The sequence below is a fragment of the Hoplias malabaricus genome, chromosome 1 (assembly GCF_029633855.1).
Source record: "Hoplias malabaricus isolate fHopMal1 chromosome 1, fHopMal1.hap1, whole genome shotgun sequence".
Classification (NCBI taxonomy): domain Eukaryota; kingdom Metazoa; phylum Chordata; class Actinopteri; order Characiformes; family Erythrinidae; genus Hoplias; species Hoplias malabaricus.
The window spans coordinates 80,064,331-80,078,272 of record NC_089800.1 but is presented as its reverse complement, the minus strand read 5'-3'; the positions used below and the strand labels follow the sequence as shown (position 1 = coordinate 80,078,272).

Here is a 13,942-nt window from a genome sequence, read left to right as displayed (position 1 = left end):
TATCAATTAGACCCACAACATATTGCAGCACCCTCTGTTGTGATCTGAGTGTGTTTATTCAGGATGAATGTGTTTCTTGGGCTTTCTCATGAGCCCACACCAAACCATCTGCAAGCAGCAGTGAGCTCAGGCTGATGCCAGGTTCTGATTGCAGACTATGTGAATGGAGGAGAGCTCTTCACTCACTTGGTGCAAAGGGTCTGCTTCAAAGAGCAAGAGGTTGCTTTGTACAGCGGAGAGATCGTGCTGGCGCTGGAACACTTGCATCAGGTAAGGAGCGCGGCGGCAACGGCTGTGTGATGTAAGCAAATCCGAATCCTGAATTGCCGTGTTGATGTTGTGTTCAGGATTTTTCATGACGGTTCACTCTGAGATTTAACCTGAAAGTAGCTCCATCCTTACCTCACTGGGAGCTTTGCTTCCCCACTGTCGTCACACATCGCTTCTGCTCCATTTCTGATGTGCCGGAGTATCCAGGCCAGTCAATTTAATAGGCACAAATATAAAGCTGGAGTGTTCTCAAAATTTCTCTGAGGCTTTGTTTACTGAAAGAGGAAGAGCACTATTTGCTTCTTGCCGATTCCCTGCGCAGCTGCAATTACTGAGGGGGGGAAACGATGCCCAGGGGGCTTTCTGCTGCCCTGGTCCAAACCAGAGAGAACAAATTAGGTTTTCATTTTCATTGCATGCTCCACTGTTTGTCAAAGAAATGTGATATTATATTTCCCCTGTGAATCATTTAAAAAGCAGAGCACTTCATACGGGCTGCTGCGGCGGCGATTCTGTTGTGAATCATAAGCAGGAAATGAATATCATTATGTTCCTGCTCAGTGTTTTCAGCCGTGTGTCCAAAACTACATAAACATCTCGTCTTCTTTTCTCTGTTTTATAGCTAGGAGTTGTCTATCGAGACTTGAAACTGGAGAACATCCTTCTGGACTCACACGGACACATCGTCCTGACAGACTTCGGCCTTAGCAAAGAGTTTGACGAGGTGAAGCAATCCCCTCGCTATTGAAACTCATTCTATGACCTTGTGCCATTAGACTTTCCTGAGGCGCCATAGAGACTGTAAATCAACATCAGCAACACATCACGTTGTTAACAGAGGACAGGAGATGAAGCATCAGAAATGGCCATCGCTCTGGACACTGCAGAAAGTGCTAATGCAAAAGGGAGGCTATGTTAAACATCATCCATCCATCCATTATCTGTAACCGCTTATCCAATTTAGGGTTGCGGGGGGTCCAGAGCCTTCCTGGAATCATTGGGCGCAAGGCGGGAATACACCCTGGAGGGGACGCCAGTCCTTCACAGGGCAACACAGACACACACACATTCACTCACACACTCACACCTATGGACACTTTCGAGTCGCCAATCCACCTGCAACGTGTGTTTTTGGGAGGAAACCGGAGCACCCGGAGGAAACCCACGCGGACACGGGGAGAACACACCAACTCCTCACAGACAGTCACCCGGAGCGGGAATCGAACCCACAACCTCCAGGCCCCTGGAGCTGTGTGACTGCGACACTACCTGCTGCGCCACCGTGCCGCCCTCATGTTAAACATCAAATACTAAGAAATATTAAAGTGCATGATAATAAATGAGAAGTGTGTAAACATTAAACGGAGAGCTGATGTGCCAGCTGGACGATGCTCTATGATACAACAGGATACAGTGTATTTTCACAGCCCTATAAAGCAAGGTGAAATGGGACCACTGTGTGATTAAGTTTACACTCGTACCCATGCAACTGTGATAAAGCAAGGAACAAAAGATCCCAAGCAATGGTCTCGTATTACAATTTTAAAACGGTCAACCAAGTGTCGGCAAGACGTCTAGTCTCCGGTCTGATATATACAGCCGTTAAACGTGCACCGTCTCTGTTAATGGATGAGTGTTTACTCCAGGCCAGAGACCACCCAGCCTCTGCATGTGCAGGTCCTGGCATGCTCTGCTCAGGCTCTGCTCTGTAGAAACTAAACAACGCACCTCCAGCTGATCTAGAGTTGCAGTGTAGTGCTGAACTTCAATGTCTAAGCCCGAGGGTTTTTACTGTAGTGTAAAGTGTAACCATACACAGTGTGTTGTTTCCTCTGCTGAGCTTCCTTCATCTTTTCTTTGTAGGTGGAGAGGGCTTACTCTATCTGTGGCACCATAGAATACATGGCTCCTGAGATTGTGGAAGGAGGAGAATCAGGACATGACAAGGTATGTTTTTTTGTAGTATTTGTCCATTAATAGTTTCGATTATGTCACTTAGCATGTGGATTACTTGTGGCTTAATGTAATTTAAATGTACTTAAACATTTATTTTCATGACGTCAAGTGCAGAGACTTTAAAATTGCCCCGCTCCCTCGTCTGAGTCTGTCCAATCACAGCGCTGGACCTGCGTTTACGTGAGAGCGCAAAGATGAGGTTAAACGCAGCAAAACAGACACGACGAGCGCAGAGAAATAAGAGCACTGAGTAAAAACGACTAAAAAACTAGAGCTTCTGCTCCTCTCCTCACTGCTGTGCACTCGGGGTCGGGGTGAACAGTGAGCGGCTCATTATCATTTAAAGGAACAGGTGCTGAAAGCTGGCGTTCTGAACAGGGCTGTTTACACAGGGGGAGAACACTGCTGTGGGGCTGGTGGGGTTCATTAAGAATCAGAACTGTGCTCCACTGTGGAGAATAGAGGGGAATATGTTCCCTTTAACACTTGTTTTATGGAATCCCTAATAGAAGATGTGCCCCACTGGGGGAATGTGGAGCTGCTTTTGTGGTGCTGTAAGTATGGGGTTTTTATATTGCAGGCGGTGGACTGGTGGAGCCTTGGAGTTTTGATGTACGAGCTCATGACCGGCGGGTCTCCTTTCACTGTGGACGGAGATGAAAACTCACACTCTGACATAGCTAAGTAAATACAGCATATTCCCTACTGACATGATGACATTTCTAATGGGAAACGATGGTGATGAGTTTCTATTTTTTGTAATTAATCAGAGATCACCTTGTCTTAAATCTGTCTTTGTCACGTTCGTTCCTCGTAGGAGAATCTTGAAGAAAGACCCTCCATACCCCAAAGACATGGGACCTCTGTCCAAAGACATCATTCAGGGACTCCTTATCAAGGATCCAAAGAAAAGGCTGGGATCTGGGCCTTTAGGAGCTGAGAATATTAAGAGCCACACTTTTTACCAGGCAAGAAGTGAAAAACCGGTTTTCCTGCACCGAGCATCCTTATTAGGGAAGCACTGATATGGGAATTCTGGGCCAATGCCAAAAGCTGATATTAAAGATGTACATCGACCAGTTTAACTTTACAGACAAATGTAACACATAACACATAAATGTATTTACATAACATTTTAGTTTAACTGTCTACTGTTAGCCGTATTTATTTAGCAAACTGCCCCTTACTAGTTACAGCTTTAAACATTCATTCATTCATTATCTGTAAGCGCTTATCCAGTTCAGGGTCGTGGTGGATCCAGAGCCTACACACTCACACATCCACTCACACCTACAGACACTTTTTGAGTCACCAATCCACCTACCAACGTGTGTTTTTGAACTGTGGGAGGAAACCGGAGCACCCGGAGGAAACCCACGCAGACACAGGGAGAACACACCACACTCCTCACAGACAGTCACCCGGAGGAAACCCACGCAGACACAGGGAGAACACACCACACTCCTCACAGACAGTCACCCGGAGGAAACCCACGCAGACACAGGAAGAACACACCACACTCCTCACAGACAGTCACCCGGAGGAAACCCATGCAGACACAGGGAGAACACACCACACTCCTCACAGACAGTCACCCGGAGGAAACCCATGCAGACACAGGGAGAACACACCACACTCCTCACAGACAGTCACCCAGAGGAAACCCACGCGGACACTGGGAGAACACACCACACTCCTCACAGACAGTCACCCGGAGGAAACCCATGCAGACACAGGGAGAACACACCACACTCCTCACAGACAGTCACCCGGAGCGGGAATCGAACCCACAACCTCCCAGGCCCCTGGAGCTGTGTGACTGTGACAACTACCTGCTGCACCACCGTGCCGCCCATAGCTTTAAACACTTATTTTAAAATAAAAAAAATACATGGAATTTAAATTAAAGCAAAGGATTAAACACACAAATTTCCAGTGGACCCGTAGCTGTGTGAAATACAGAAATAAGAGCTTCAGCAATGTGTCTTTGCTAATTGTCCATCATGAAATATCACAGGTAAAATATTTATAAATGCTATTATCAGCCGATACAAATATAACTCAGATATCAGTGTGAATCACTAATCGTCGTCCTGCAGTTTGTCCTAAAAAGCTCCCAGTAACCGAATGAAACCTGTTTGTCTGATTCAGAAAATTAACTGGGAGGATTTGGCTGCAAAGAAGGTCCCAGCTCCCTTCAAGCCCGTGATCAGGGACGAGCTGGATGTGAGTAATTTTGCCGAAGAGTTCACAGAGATGGACCCCACGTACTCCCCCGCTGCCCTGCCGCAGAACTGCGACCGCATCTTCCAGGTGAGCGTGAGGGAGACCTGGCTTTTCAGGAAGATGTAAATGTGCACTTGCTTTCGCTCCTTTAACCTCTACAATCTCAGTCAGGCTTCCTTTATGCTGGGTTCTGTAGATAGGTTTAAATTTAAGGTGCTGAAGGCTTTCACAGATCATGACTTGGACTGATTGGTGCGTGAGAGGGGTTTTTAATAAGGTTAGTTTGTGTGATTCTGGAGTTGACCCTCCATTTGCCTTTGGAGGGAAGTAAAGAGCGGTATTTGACGTTCTATAATGATCATGTAAATAATGCAAGCCTGGCTGTCTGTGTTGGTATTGAAATGAGCAGGAGGGCTGTTTAGAGACATGTAATTATGCTGATGTGGAGATGGATTTGAGTATCAGATGTGAATGACTATTTTTGATGCGTCTTGAACCATAATGTTGCCTATAACATGATGCCAGCTGATGATGTCGGCAGCATTGAATGGGATCGCATCTATGATTGCCTTCTGGATCCTCCACTCCGCAGGATCAATAGCTCCATTAACGACACTGTCATGCAATGAAAGGTCTGCGTCTGCGAGAATAACCATGCCTGCCTCGATTACTCCTTCAGCCTCTGATTACCAACTTCAGCTCGGCTTTTTTCCCCCTAAACGCTCCCCTTTCATGTACTGTGGAATTTTGATCCGTCGTAATTTGCAGGCGTTGCGGCATGCCGTCTGCGGCGATAACTTTCAACTCGGCATCTCCCTCCGTCTCTCCCCCCGCCCCCACCCCACATCTCCCCCCCGCCCCCAAAAACTCTTCACAAAACCAAATTAAGTTGCATTAGAGGACCGTGGTGGGATTTGAAAAGCAGAGCAATCAAACGTCGCGGCTTGGCAGTTAAGAGCATTTCACCCATTCATCCCTCCATCCTTCCGTCCATCCATCCACTCCTCCGCCCGATGTGGCTCCCACAGCTGCAGGCTGAGTGTGTGAGGGGGCTACTGCCGTCTGAGGCTTTTATGCAGCCACAGCGAGGCTAAATGCCACAGATGATGCAATTATCACAGATGGACAACAAATGTGACTTTGTGACTGGAGCGCGCAGCGAGGAGGAGGAGGAGGAGGAGGAGGAGGAAGAACCAGATCCCGCGGCCTGTTTCTCCAAAGTTATTTTTATTTGGCGCCTGGATCCAATTTTTAAACGACGGGCTCCTGTCGTTTCCTTCCAAAATTGTGCGCCAAATTTACGTTTACATCTTTCTTTTAAAGCCAAATTAGATGACGTCTAGAGAGTAGTACACGATCATACAGCACCGTGCAAAACTCAGAGACCAACCTTCATTTCTTACAGGGGTCTTCAGCCAAAGTTTATCACGGTCCTGTTCCTAAAACCTCGTAAAAACAGCATCTTGCAGTAACGACCAAGTCCAGCTTTTACAATCAACAAGATTTCAGTTCAGTTTAGATTTATTATTTATCTCTCAAGAGGACGCCGCAGCGATCGTTCTTACATCCACGATTCAGACAAAGGGAAAAGCATACGCTGATATTACACTGGGGGTAAAAGAGTTTTTAAATTTTGTAGCAAGGGCTTAAAGGTAGAAGTTGAAACTTTACCTACAAAGGTGTAATAATATAGAATATATACATTGTGCCTTTCTACACACACACACACACACACAGAGAGAGAGAGAGAGAGAGAGAGAGAGAGCGCACACTTTAGGGCAGTGATGGAGAAGGGAAGTACTGTTTTTAGCTGAGTTTTAAAAGAAGAATGTTAAATGCAATGATGATGACACTGGGGGAAAAAAAGACGACTATAAATGGACCCAAGTGATCGTGCAGGAAACTAAGGGTGTAGAATGCAAGGCAATATAGAGATGTGTATGTTAGTAGGACAATTGAAACCCAGTACAGAGTGGGGGGGCAGCCAGTGTTGCTGATTAAGAAGCTGGTTGATTTGAGCTGGTATTTTTAGAAAAGCTCCAGAGAAAACTCCAGCAGTTCTGAACGTACTGAAGAGAGAGGACGGGTTTGTGTGTGTGTTAATGTATGAACACTGGTACTGGTAGCTTTCAAAACAGAGTTAAGGGGTAAACGATAGTGAGGAACCTGTCTAGTGTTTAGAGTAGGCACTTGGTCTAAAATCTCAGAGATGCCGCCTTTAAATAGAGAGTTTCAGCCGTGGGCAGCTGAGAGAGAAATAAAAAGGCTGGAGAAAACTGAGGAGAAGCAGAGAAGGTTTGAGGATCAGTAGCTTTGATGTTACAAAAGGAGATGTTAACTGATGCTTCAACAAGCTTGTGGTGAGAATCGTCAGTCAGGGAGCCAGAGACTGCGGTAAAAGATGGACCAGACGAGCAGATTAAATCGTGTGAATGTGTGGGAACATCAGTATGTTGCGTGTGGTTAAAGCCGCTCAGCAAAGTCTCAGCATGGATGTTAAAAACCCCAAGCACAGTCTGAGCACGGTCCTGACATCAAGGGAGTGGTGGTTTATTACCTGCATCTAAAAGTTACATAGTGCAGTTTCTGCAGTGCTGAGAGCAACAACAGAGGCTCTATTAGCCTTATTACAGCTCAGTGGAGCATCACAATGATTCTGAAGCTGTAATTTAATGGAAAAACACTGCTTAGTGTTGCTTTAATTTGGGCTTCTGAATTAGTGGTAATAAAGACACCTAAACTGTCCCCTAGCTTTAACAACGCTGTTGAGAATATTCTCCTTTCTGAACGTGTGTGTGTGTGTGTGTGTGTGTGTGTGTGTGTGTGTGTGTGTGTGTGTGTGTGTGTGTGTGTGTGTGTGTGTGTGTGTGTGTGTGTGTGTGTGTGTGTGTGTGTGTGTGTGTGTGTGTGTGTGTGTGTGTGTGTGTGTGTGTGTGTGTGTGTGTGTGTTTGCTCCGGCTGGTACAGGGCTACTCCTTCATAGCTCCCTCCATCCTGTTCAAGAGGAATGTGGTGATGGATGATCCGGTTCAGCTGTGTGGTGGAGTGGACAGGCCTGGATCTGCTGCAGTTGCGCGCAGTGCCATGATGAAGGTAACAAAGCACAGCTCCTGTCATCACCCACTGTCTTAAGGAGAATCTGGAGGATTCGGTGATGTACAGTTTCTTCTGTTTTGTACCGTCACTGATGCAGGACTCCCCCTTCTATATAAACTACAAGATGGACCTAAAGGAGACAGCGCTGGGGGAGGGCAGCTTCTCGATCTGCAGGGAGTGCACACACAAGAAGAGTGGACAGAAATATGCTGTGAAGATTGTTAGTAAAAGGTACGACAGCTGCACGCACAGCATATGATCTGTGAGTGAGTGAGTGGGTGAAACTGTCCACGGGGGTGTGTGTGTGTGACTGAGTGAGTATGTGATATTGTCCACAGGTGAGAAAGAGAGGGTGGGGGGGTGATTAATAAAGAAATAAAGAAAGAAAGAGAGAGAGAGAGGGGGGAATAAATAGAAAGAGAGGGGGATAACTGGAAAGAGAAGGGGATAAATGGAAAGAGAGGGTGATTAATAAAGAAAAAAGAGACATTTAGAGAGAGAGAGAAAGAGAGAGGGATAAATAGAAAGAGAGAGAGAGAGAGAAAGTAAGAAAGAGATAAATAGAGAGGGGATAAATAGAAAGAGAGAAAGTAAGAAAGAGGGATAAATAGAGAGAGAGGGGGGATGAATAGAAAGAGAGGGATAAATAGAAAGAGAGGGGGATAAATGGAGAGAGAGAGGGTGATTAATAGAGAGAGAGACAGAGAGAGAGGGGGGATAAATAGAGAGAGAGAGGGTGATTAATCGAGAGTGAAAGTAAGAGAGATAAATAGAGAGAGAGGGGGGATAAATAGAAAGAGAAAGAAAGAAAGAGATAAATGGAAAGAGGGGGGATGAATAGAAAGAGAGAGGGATAAATAGAGAGAGAGAAAGAGAGGGGGATAAATAGAGAGAGAGAGGGTGATTAATAGAGAGAGAGACAGAGAGAGAGGGGGGATAAATAGAGAGAGAGAGGGTGATTAATCGAGAGTGAAAGTAAGAAAGAGATAAATAGAGAGAGAGGGGGGATAAATAGAAAGAGAAAGAAAGAAAGAGATAAATGGAAAGAGAGGGGGGATGAATAGAAAGAGAGGGATAAATAGAGAGAGAGAAAGAGAGGGGGATAAATAGAGAGAGAGAGAAAGAAAGAGAGGGGGATAAATAGAGAGAGAGAGAGAAATATAGGGGGATAAATGGAGAGAGAGGAAGCCTAGCATGTCTGAGCGAGCCCCTTTGGTTTTCATTTACTGACACTAGAGTTTCATAAACATATTGGACCGGTTTCCAGCGCGCAAACAGACTGGAGAACAGCAAATGATGAGGAAACCTCTGATGTGAACGTTTCCTTTCAGGACTGTGTACAGAAATGTCATTGTATGCGGTAGTTTATATACAATGGGAAAATGAATGTACGGAGCTCTTCGTCTGCTCTGTGTCGTTGTCCAGTGAAGCTCATCTCAGAGGGTCTCGGTTTATTAGCAGCAGTGTAATGCACACGTCTTTCTCCTCTTTCCCAAGAATGGAGGCACAAACGCAGAAGGAGATCGCTGCTCTCAAGCTGTGTGATGGACACCCCAACATAGTCAAGCTGCACGAGATCTACCATGACCAGGTATTATGTGCCGTGTGTAAGAATGCGAGAGAAATCCAGGCTGTAACTGAGAGGCTGTGGAGATGCTCTAGGCGAGCTGCAGCCTCATTCAGTCAGGGGAAGTAGAGCGCAGTGGACGGATTTGTATCCTCTCTCTCCTTAACGGTGCCCTACATTCAGAGAACAGCACCTCCTGGCAGTGATATCTTCTCCCTGCGATGTTTCCTAACCCTGCCATCTCCTGCTCTAGGATTCTGCTATTAATCGTTAAGTTTATAATTCTGTAACAGCAGTACATGGTCTATTTAACCCCTATCAACCTACTGTGTGTTTTATGTGATTAAATACTAATGTTTCAATAAATAGAACATATAATTGGATCTACTCACAATGTGTTTTCATGACATGGATGATTTCAGTTCGTATTGACTTAAGGAACAGCCATTTTGCCTTATTTTAAAGAGCTCAGGTCAGCTCCGTTTCTGTTATTACCCTGTTACCAATGTTGTGTGTGTGTGTGTGCGCGCTTGCAGCTGCATACATATCTAGTTCTGGAGCTGCTCCGAGGCGGTGAGCTGCTGGAGCGGATCCGGAGGAAGCAGCTCTTCAGTGAGACGGAGGCCAGTCGGATCATGCGCAGGCTGGTGTCCGCTGTGAGCCACATGCACGACGTAGGCGTGGTGCACCGAGACCTGAAACCAGAGGTACACATCCTCCACACTCCAGGTCCACTCCTGCTGCAGCTTTTTTTGGTCAACAGTGAAAGCAGGAACACCGCGCTTATTGAAATACTGAAAAAGAAATCTGTAAATCTGGTGTGTGTGTGTGTGGTGTTAGAATACTAACACCCTAGAATACCCAAGTGAATAAGTCCTGACGCGGCTGTGATTTCTGCTGTGAAAGCACAGCGTTTCAAACCCAGTCTCAGAATCACGGATTCAGACAGCCAGGGTTTCATACCTCACAAACCTAAGGAACCAATCACGTTTGTTCCTACACCACATGTGTAGAGATAGAGTCAGGGGCTAATTGCACTGAATGAAGGCATATGAAGGTGTAGACTTACAGCTGAGACACTTTTAAGCGGTCAGGGCATTTTTATCTTGGAAATAACTTAAGCAGAGTGGAGATTTTAGGGGGTTAATCTGTGTTAAGATATCAGCACGGCTAACAGTCTGGTTTTAAGTGTGCCATGTTTCTGTTATAAATGCAGCAGAACGTCATATAAGACACTGTCAAACACAAAACATTTGGCCGTTTGAGGTAAGGGGACACTGTGTAAGTTTGTTTTTGGTCGAAGATTAAACTCAGAACTCCACCCTTCTCACATGCCTCACCTTCAGGGCCTGCAGAACCTGTTTGACAACAGATAATCAGAGCTGCGTATTATGGGAGTCAGTGTTTTTCAGAATTGTTTTAAAGGTGTTTGTGAATGGTTGTGTGTGTGATTGCAGAGGGTGTGAATACAAGGCTAAAAGCAAAGGGTACATAGCTTAGTTCGTCCATATTAAATGATCATTACATAGAGCATATTGGTCTTTAATGTACTGTGTATGTACACTGAAAATGATCAAGTATGTTTGGTTATTTTACACCAACAATGTATTAGATTTAGATTTATATTGTTGATAGTTTCGTGTTTTATCTTTTAGCTTTTACAGCTTCAGTTAAAGGTCATATTCAGCTTTAATAATTTACAGGTTTTTTTTTCATGCTTTATTTCTGAATACACATGCCGTATATAAATGTTTGACTGACTAGGGTTGGGAAACAAAGTCAGTATGTTTTAGGGAACAGAACAAATTGCGTAGGTACTACACGTTAAGTACTGAATGAAATCAAATCAATCAGTGCTGAATTTCAGTTCAAGCGCCACACACAGGTCAATGGTGAGTCAAATGCAGTGATTACATTGTTCACAACTTGAAGTTTAACGTCCATTCACTGTCAGCGGCCTCTTAAAGCAGCACTTTATACCTTTATAATTACAGCTTAAAACCCATTGTGATGCTCCACTGAGCTGTAACAGTGGGGCTAGAGCCTCTGTTGTTGCTACTCTGGGCTCAGCACTGCAGAAACAGAACTATGTAACCCTTTAAAGGAAGTTAGAAAACCACCCCCGCCCACTCACTTGATTTCAGAACGGTGCTGTAAAAATGAATTACACGCTGCAACTTTAGGGGGCGCCCAGGAGCAAAGCTGAAGTGTGTACCATATTTAATAGCCTTAAAGCCATGTCCTCTGAGAAAAATTGAAGTGAAGGATTGATAAGTTTATCAACATCTTCAGGTAATTATTTGGAAAAACACCTTCAAAATATGAGCTTCTTCAATGGTGTAAATACCAGGTACAGGTGTCAGTATCTGTTTAACTGTGAACGGTACCCACCCCTAAGATTCAGTAAACGAATCTGTTGAGTTCTTATACCTACGTGTTAAAGGTTTGTGGCGCACCTGAGCTTTGAGGTTTCTGTCTCCTGAACGTCCTCTCAGAACCTGCTCTTCACCGACGAGGGCGAGAACTCCGAAATCAAAATCATCGACTTTGGCTTTGCTCGGCTCAAACCCCACGACAATCAGCTTCTGAAGACCCCCTGCTTCACGCTGCAGTACGCTGCTCCGGAGATCCTCAAATACGACGGCTACGACGAGTCCTGCGATCTCTGGAGTCTGGGAGTTATACTGGTGAGTTATGACTAGTTGGCTAGCTGCATGTTAGGAACGTTAAATAATAATCGGGCGCAGGTGTTTTGAAGTAGCATTCACCGTTTTCTAAACTCAGAGCTGAACCCTCAGGGGGAGCGTTGAGAGGAGGTCGTGGGGTTCAATGTGTGTTTTCACACACACTTGGGTTGCTGTGATTTGTCTCCTGTGCATGTGTATACATACATCAGCTGTAACATTACAACACTTCCAAATTTCCATATATTGACCATCTCATGCATTTGTAGCCCACTTCCCCCCTGTTCTTCAGCGCTCAGGACCCCCACAGAGCAGATGTGATGTGGTGGTGGATCATTCTCAGCGCTGCAGTGACACTGACGTGGTGGTGGTGGTGGTGTTAGTGTGTGTTGTGCTGGTGCGAGTGGATCAGACACAGCAGTGGCTGCTGGAGTTTTTAAACCCTGTTTCCACTCTATTGATGTAAAGACAGAGACCGTAGCTCGTCTGTCGCTGCACAGTTTGTGTTACACATTCTCTAGTATGAAATTGCCCACAGATGTGAGGTTATCAATTGCTGGGTCAGTGATGCCATCGTTATTAACCCTTTGTGCCTTGGATGCTGTTAAACCTGACTGTGCTTTGTGGTATAGATAAGGAATATGTTCGACTGCTGACCCCAGTTTCATGGGAAACACAGTGGCTGCATAAGCTTACTGTCTTCAGAGCGAGGGAACTGCCCTGTGTGTGCGCACATCTGTGGGAAAGTTAAAACTTGCTGTCGCCCCCTGGGGGTTGTGTGGGGAAATGCGGAAATGCAGTGGGCAGCACTGATGAGATGCTATTAGACAGTTTGAAAGAAGCCCTACAGCAGAGAGAGAGTGAGAGATGGAGAGAGAGAGAGAGTGAGAGAGAGAGAGATTTCGGTCTAATTCTCTTTTTTTCTCAGAGTGAAAGTATAAAAATAAGGAAGCCAAAAAAAGAGAGAAGTGAAATGTTTTTATAATAACCACGGCACACAAAGGTCTAAGGCATTTCTTTATTCCAGTCCCATATTTTGCTCTTGCATTCTCTCAATAATGGCTCTGCCACTGCTTCAGATTTGTCATTGTTCTTATATAAAATCTAAGATTTAAATCGTGTTTTAAACTGATGCAGTTATAGATGTAGAAGGCTGATGTAGTGCTCATGTAACTTCTCTTCTTCTCGCTGTGTTGCAGTACACCATGCTCTCCGGTCAGGTACCCTTTCAGTGTCAGGAAAAGAGTCTGACCCACACCAGTGCAGAGGAGATCATGAAGAAGATCAAACAGGGAGACTTTACTTTCCAGGGTGAAGCCTGGAGGAATGTATCCCAGCAGGCCAAGGAGCTCATTCAGCGTGAGTGTAACATCGGCTGGTGCACTGACAATCCCCTGTTTCCGGAACGGTTTTGACCTTGTGCAATCTGCAGTAAAAACAGGAATCTGTGCTGTGTTAAATCTCAATGACGAAAGCACAAAGAATAGATATCCAATGTTGTTTCTGAACAACTGAATTTTATTTTGTAAATATAAACACATTTAGAATCTGACGCCTGCAACATGCTCCAAAAAGTCACAACTGAGGCAGATTTCTTTCAGTGCTCTGTTACCTTTCCTTTCCCTGATACTGATACTTAAGAATTTTGGGAACTGAGGAAACCTGTTGCTGCACTTCAGAGAGTTGAATTGTCTGCTTTTCTTGCTCGGTACAAGATTTCAGCTTCTTGAAAATCACATCACGATCACAGGAGACAGATCTGGACCACAGTCTGCTCAAGCTCTGGTAGTCTGTGTCTATGAATTTATGCTGTTGCAGTAGCTGCAGAATGAGGAATGGTATTGTCCTACTGAATTTATGGGTATTGCAATAACCTCAATATTGTAATACAGCACTATTGTACAGGGTGGGCCATTTATATGGATACACCTTAATAAAATGGGAATGGTTTGATACTGGAAGCCTGTGCTAGCGTTTCTCCTGCGGTGTTGCTATCAGTGTGTGAAGATTGGGAGAAGAGGGTTGCATTGACAATCCAACACAATGGGCAGCACTGTGAACACATTTTATAAGTGGTCAGAAACTTGTAAATAACTCATGAAAGAATAAAGTTGCAAACCATTGTTTTTCTTGTAAAATTCCC

General features: G+C 45.0%; 1 protein-coding gene across 1 annotated transcript in view; it reads left to right on the top strand.

Annotated features, from left to right (window-relative positions):
* Window positions 1–13,942, top strand: part of rps6ka5 (ribosomal protein S6 kinase, polypeptide 5) — a 29,670-nt gene that overhangs the window by 5,244 nt on the left and 10,484 nt on the right. Inside the window, exons 4-15 of the mRNA XM_066674747.1 lie at window positions 155–270; window positions 893–994; window positions 2,134–2,217; window positions 2,807–2,910; window positions 3,044–3,194; window positions 4,378–4,539; window positions 7,420–7,545; window positions 7,646–7,779; window positions 9,046–9,139; window positions 9,652–9,822; window positions 11,611–11,802; window positions 12,999–13,158. Coding sequence (XP_066530844.1) covers window positions 155–270; window positions 893–994; window positions 2,134–2,217; window positions 2,807–2,910; window positions 3,044–3,194; window positions 4,378–4,539; window positions 7,420–7,545; window positions 7,646–7,779; window positions 9,046–9,139; window positions 9,652–9,822; window positions 11,611–11,802; window positions 12,999–13,158 — 1,596 coding nt within the window. The remainder of the gene's footprint in view (window positions 1–154; window positions 271–892; window positions 995–2,133; window positions 2,218–2,806; window positions 2,911–3,043; window positions 3,195–4,377; window positions 4,540–7,419; window positions 7,546–7,645; window positions 7,780–9,045; window positions 9,140–9,651; window positions 9,823–11,610; window positions 11,803–12,998; window positions 13,159–13,942) is intronic.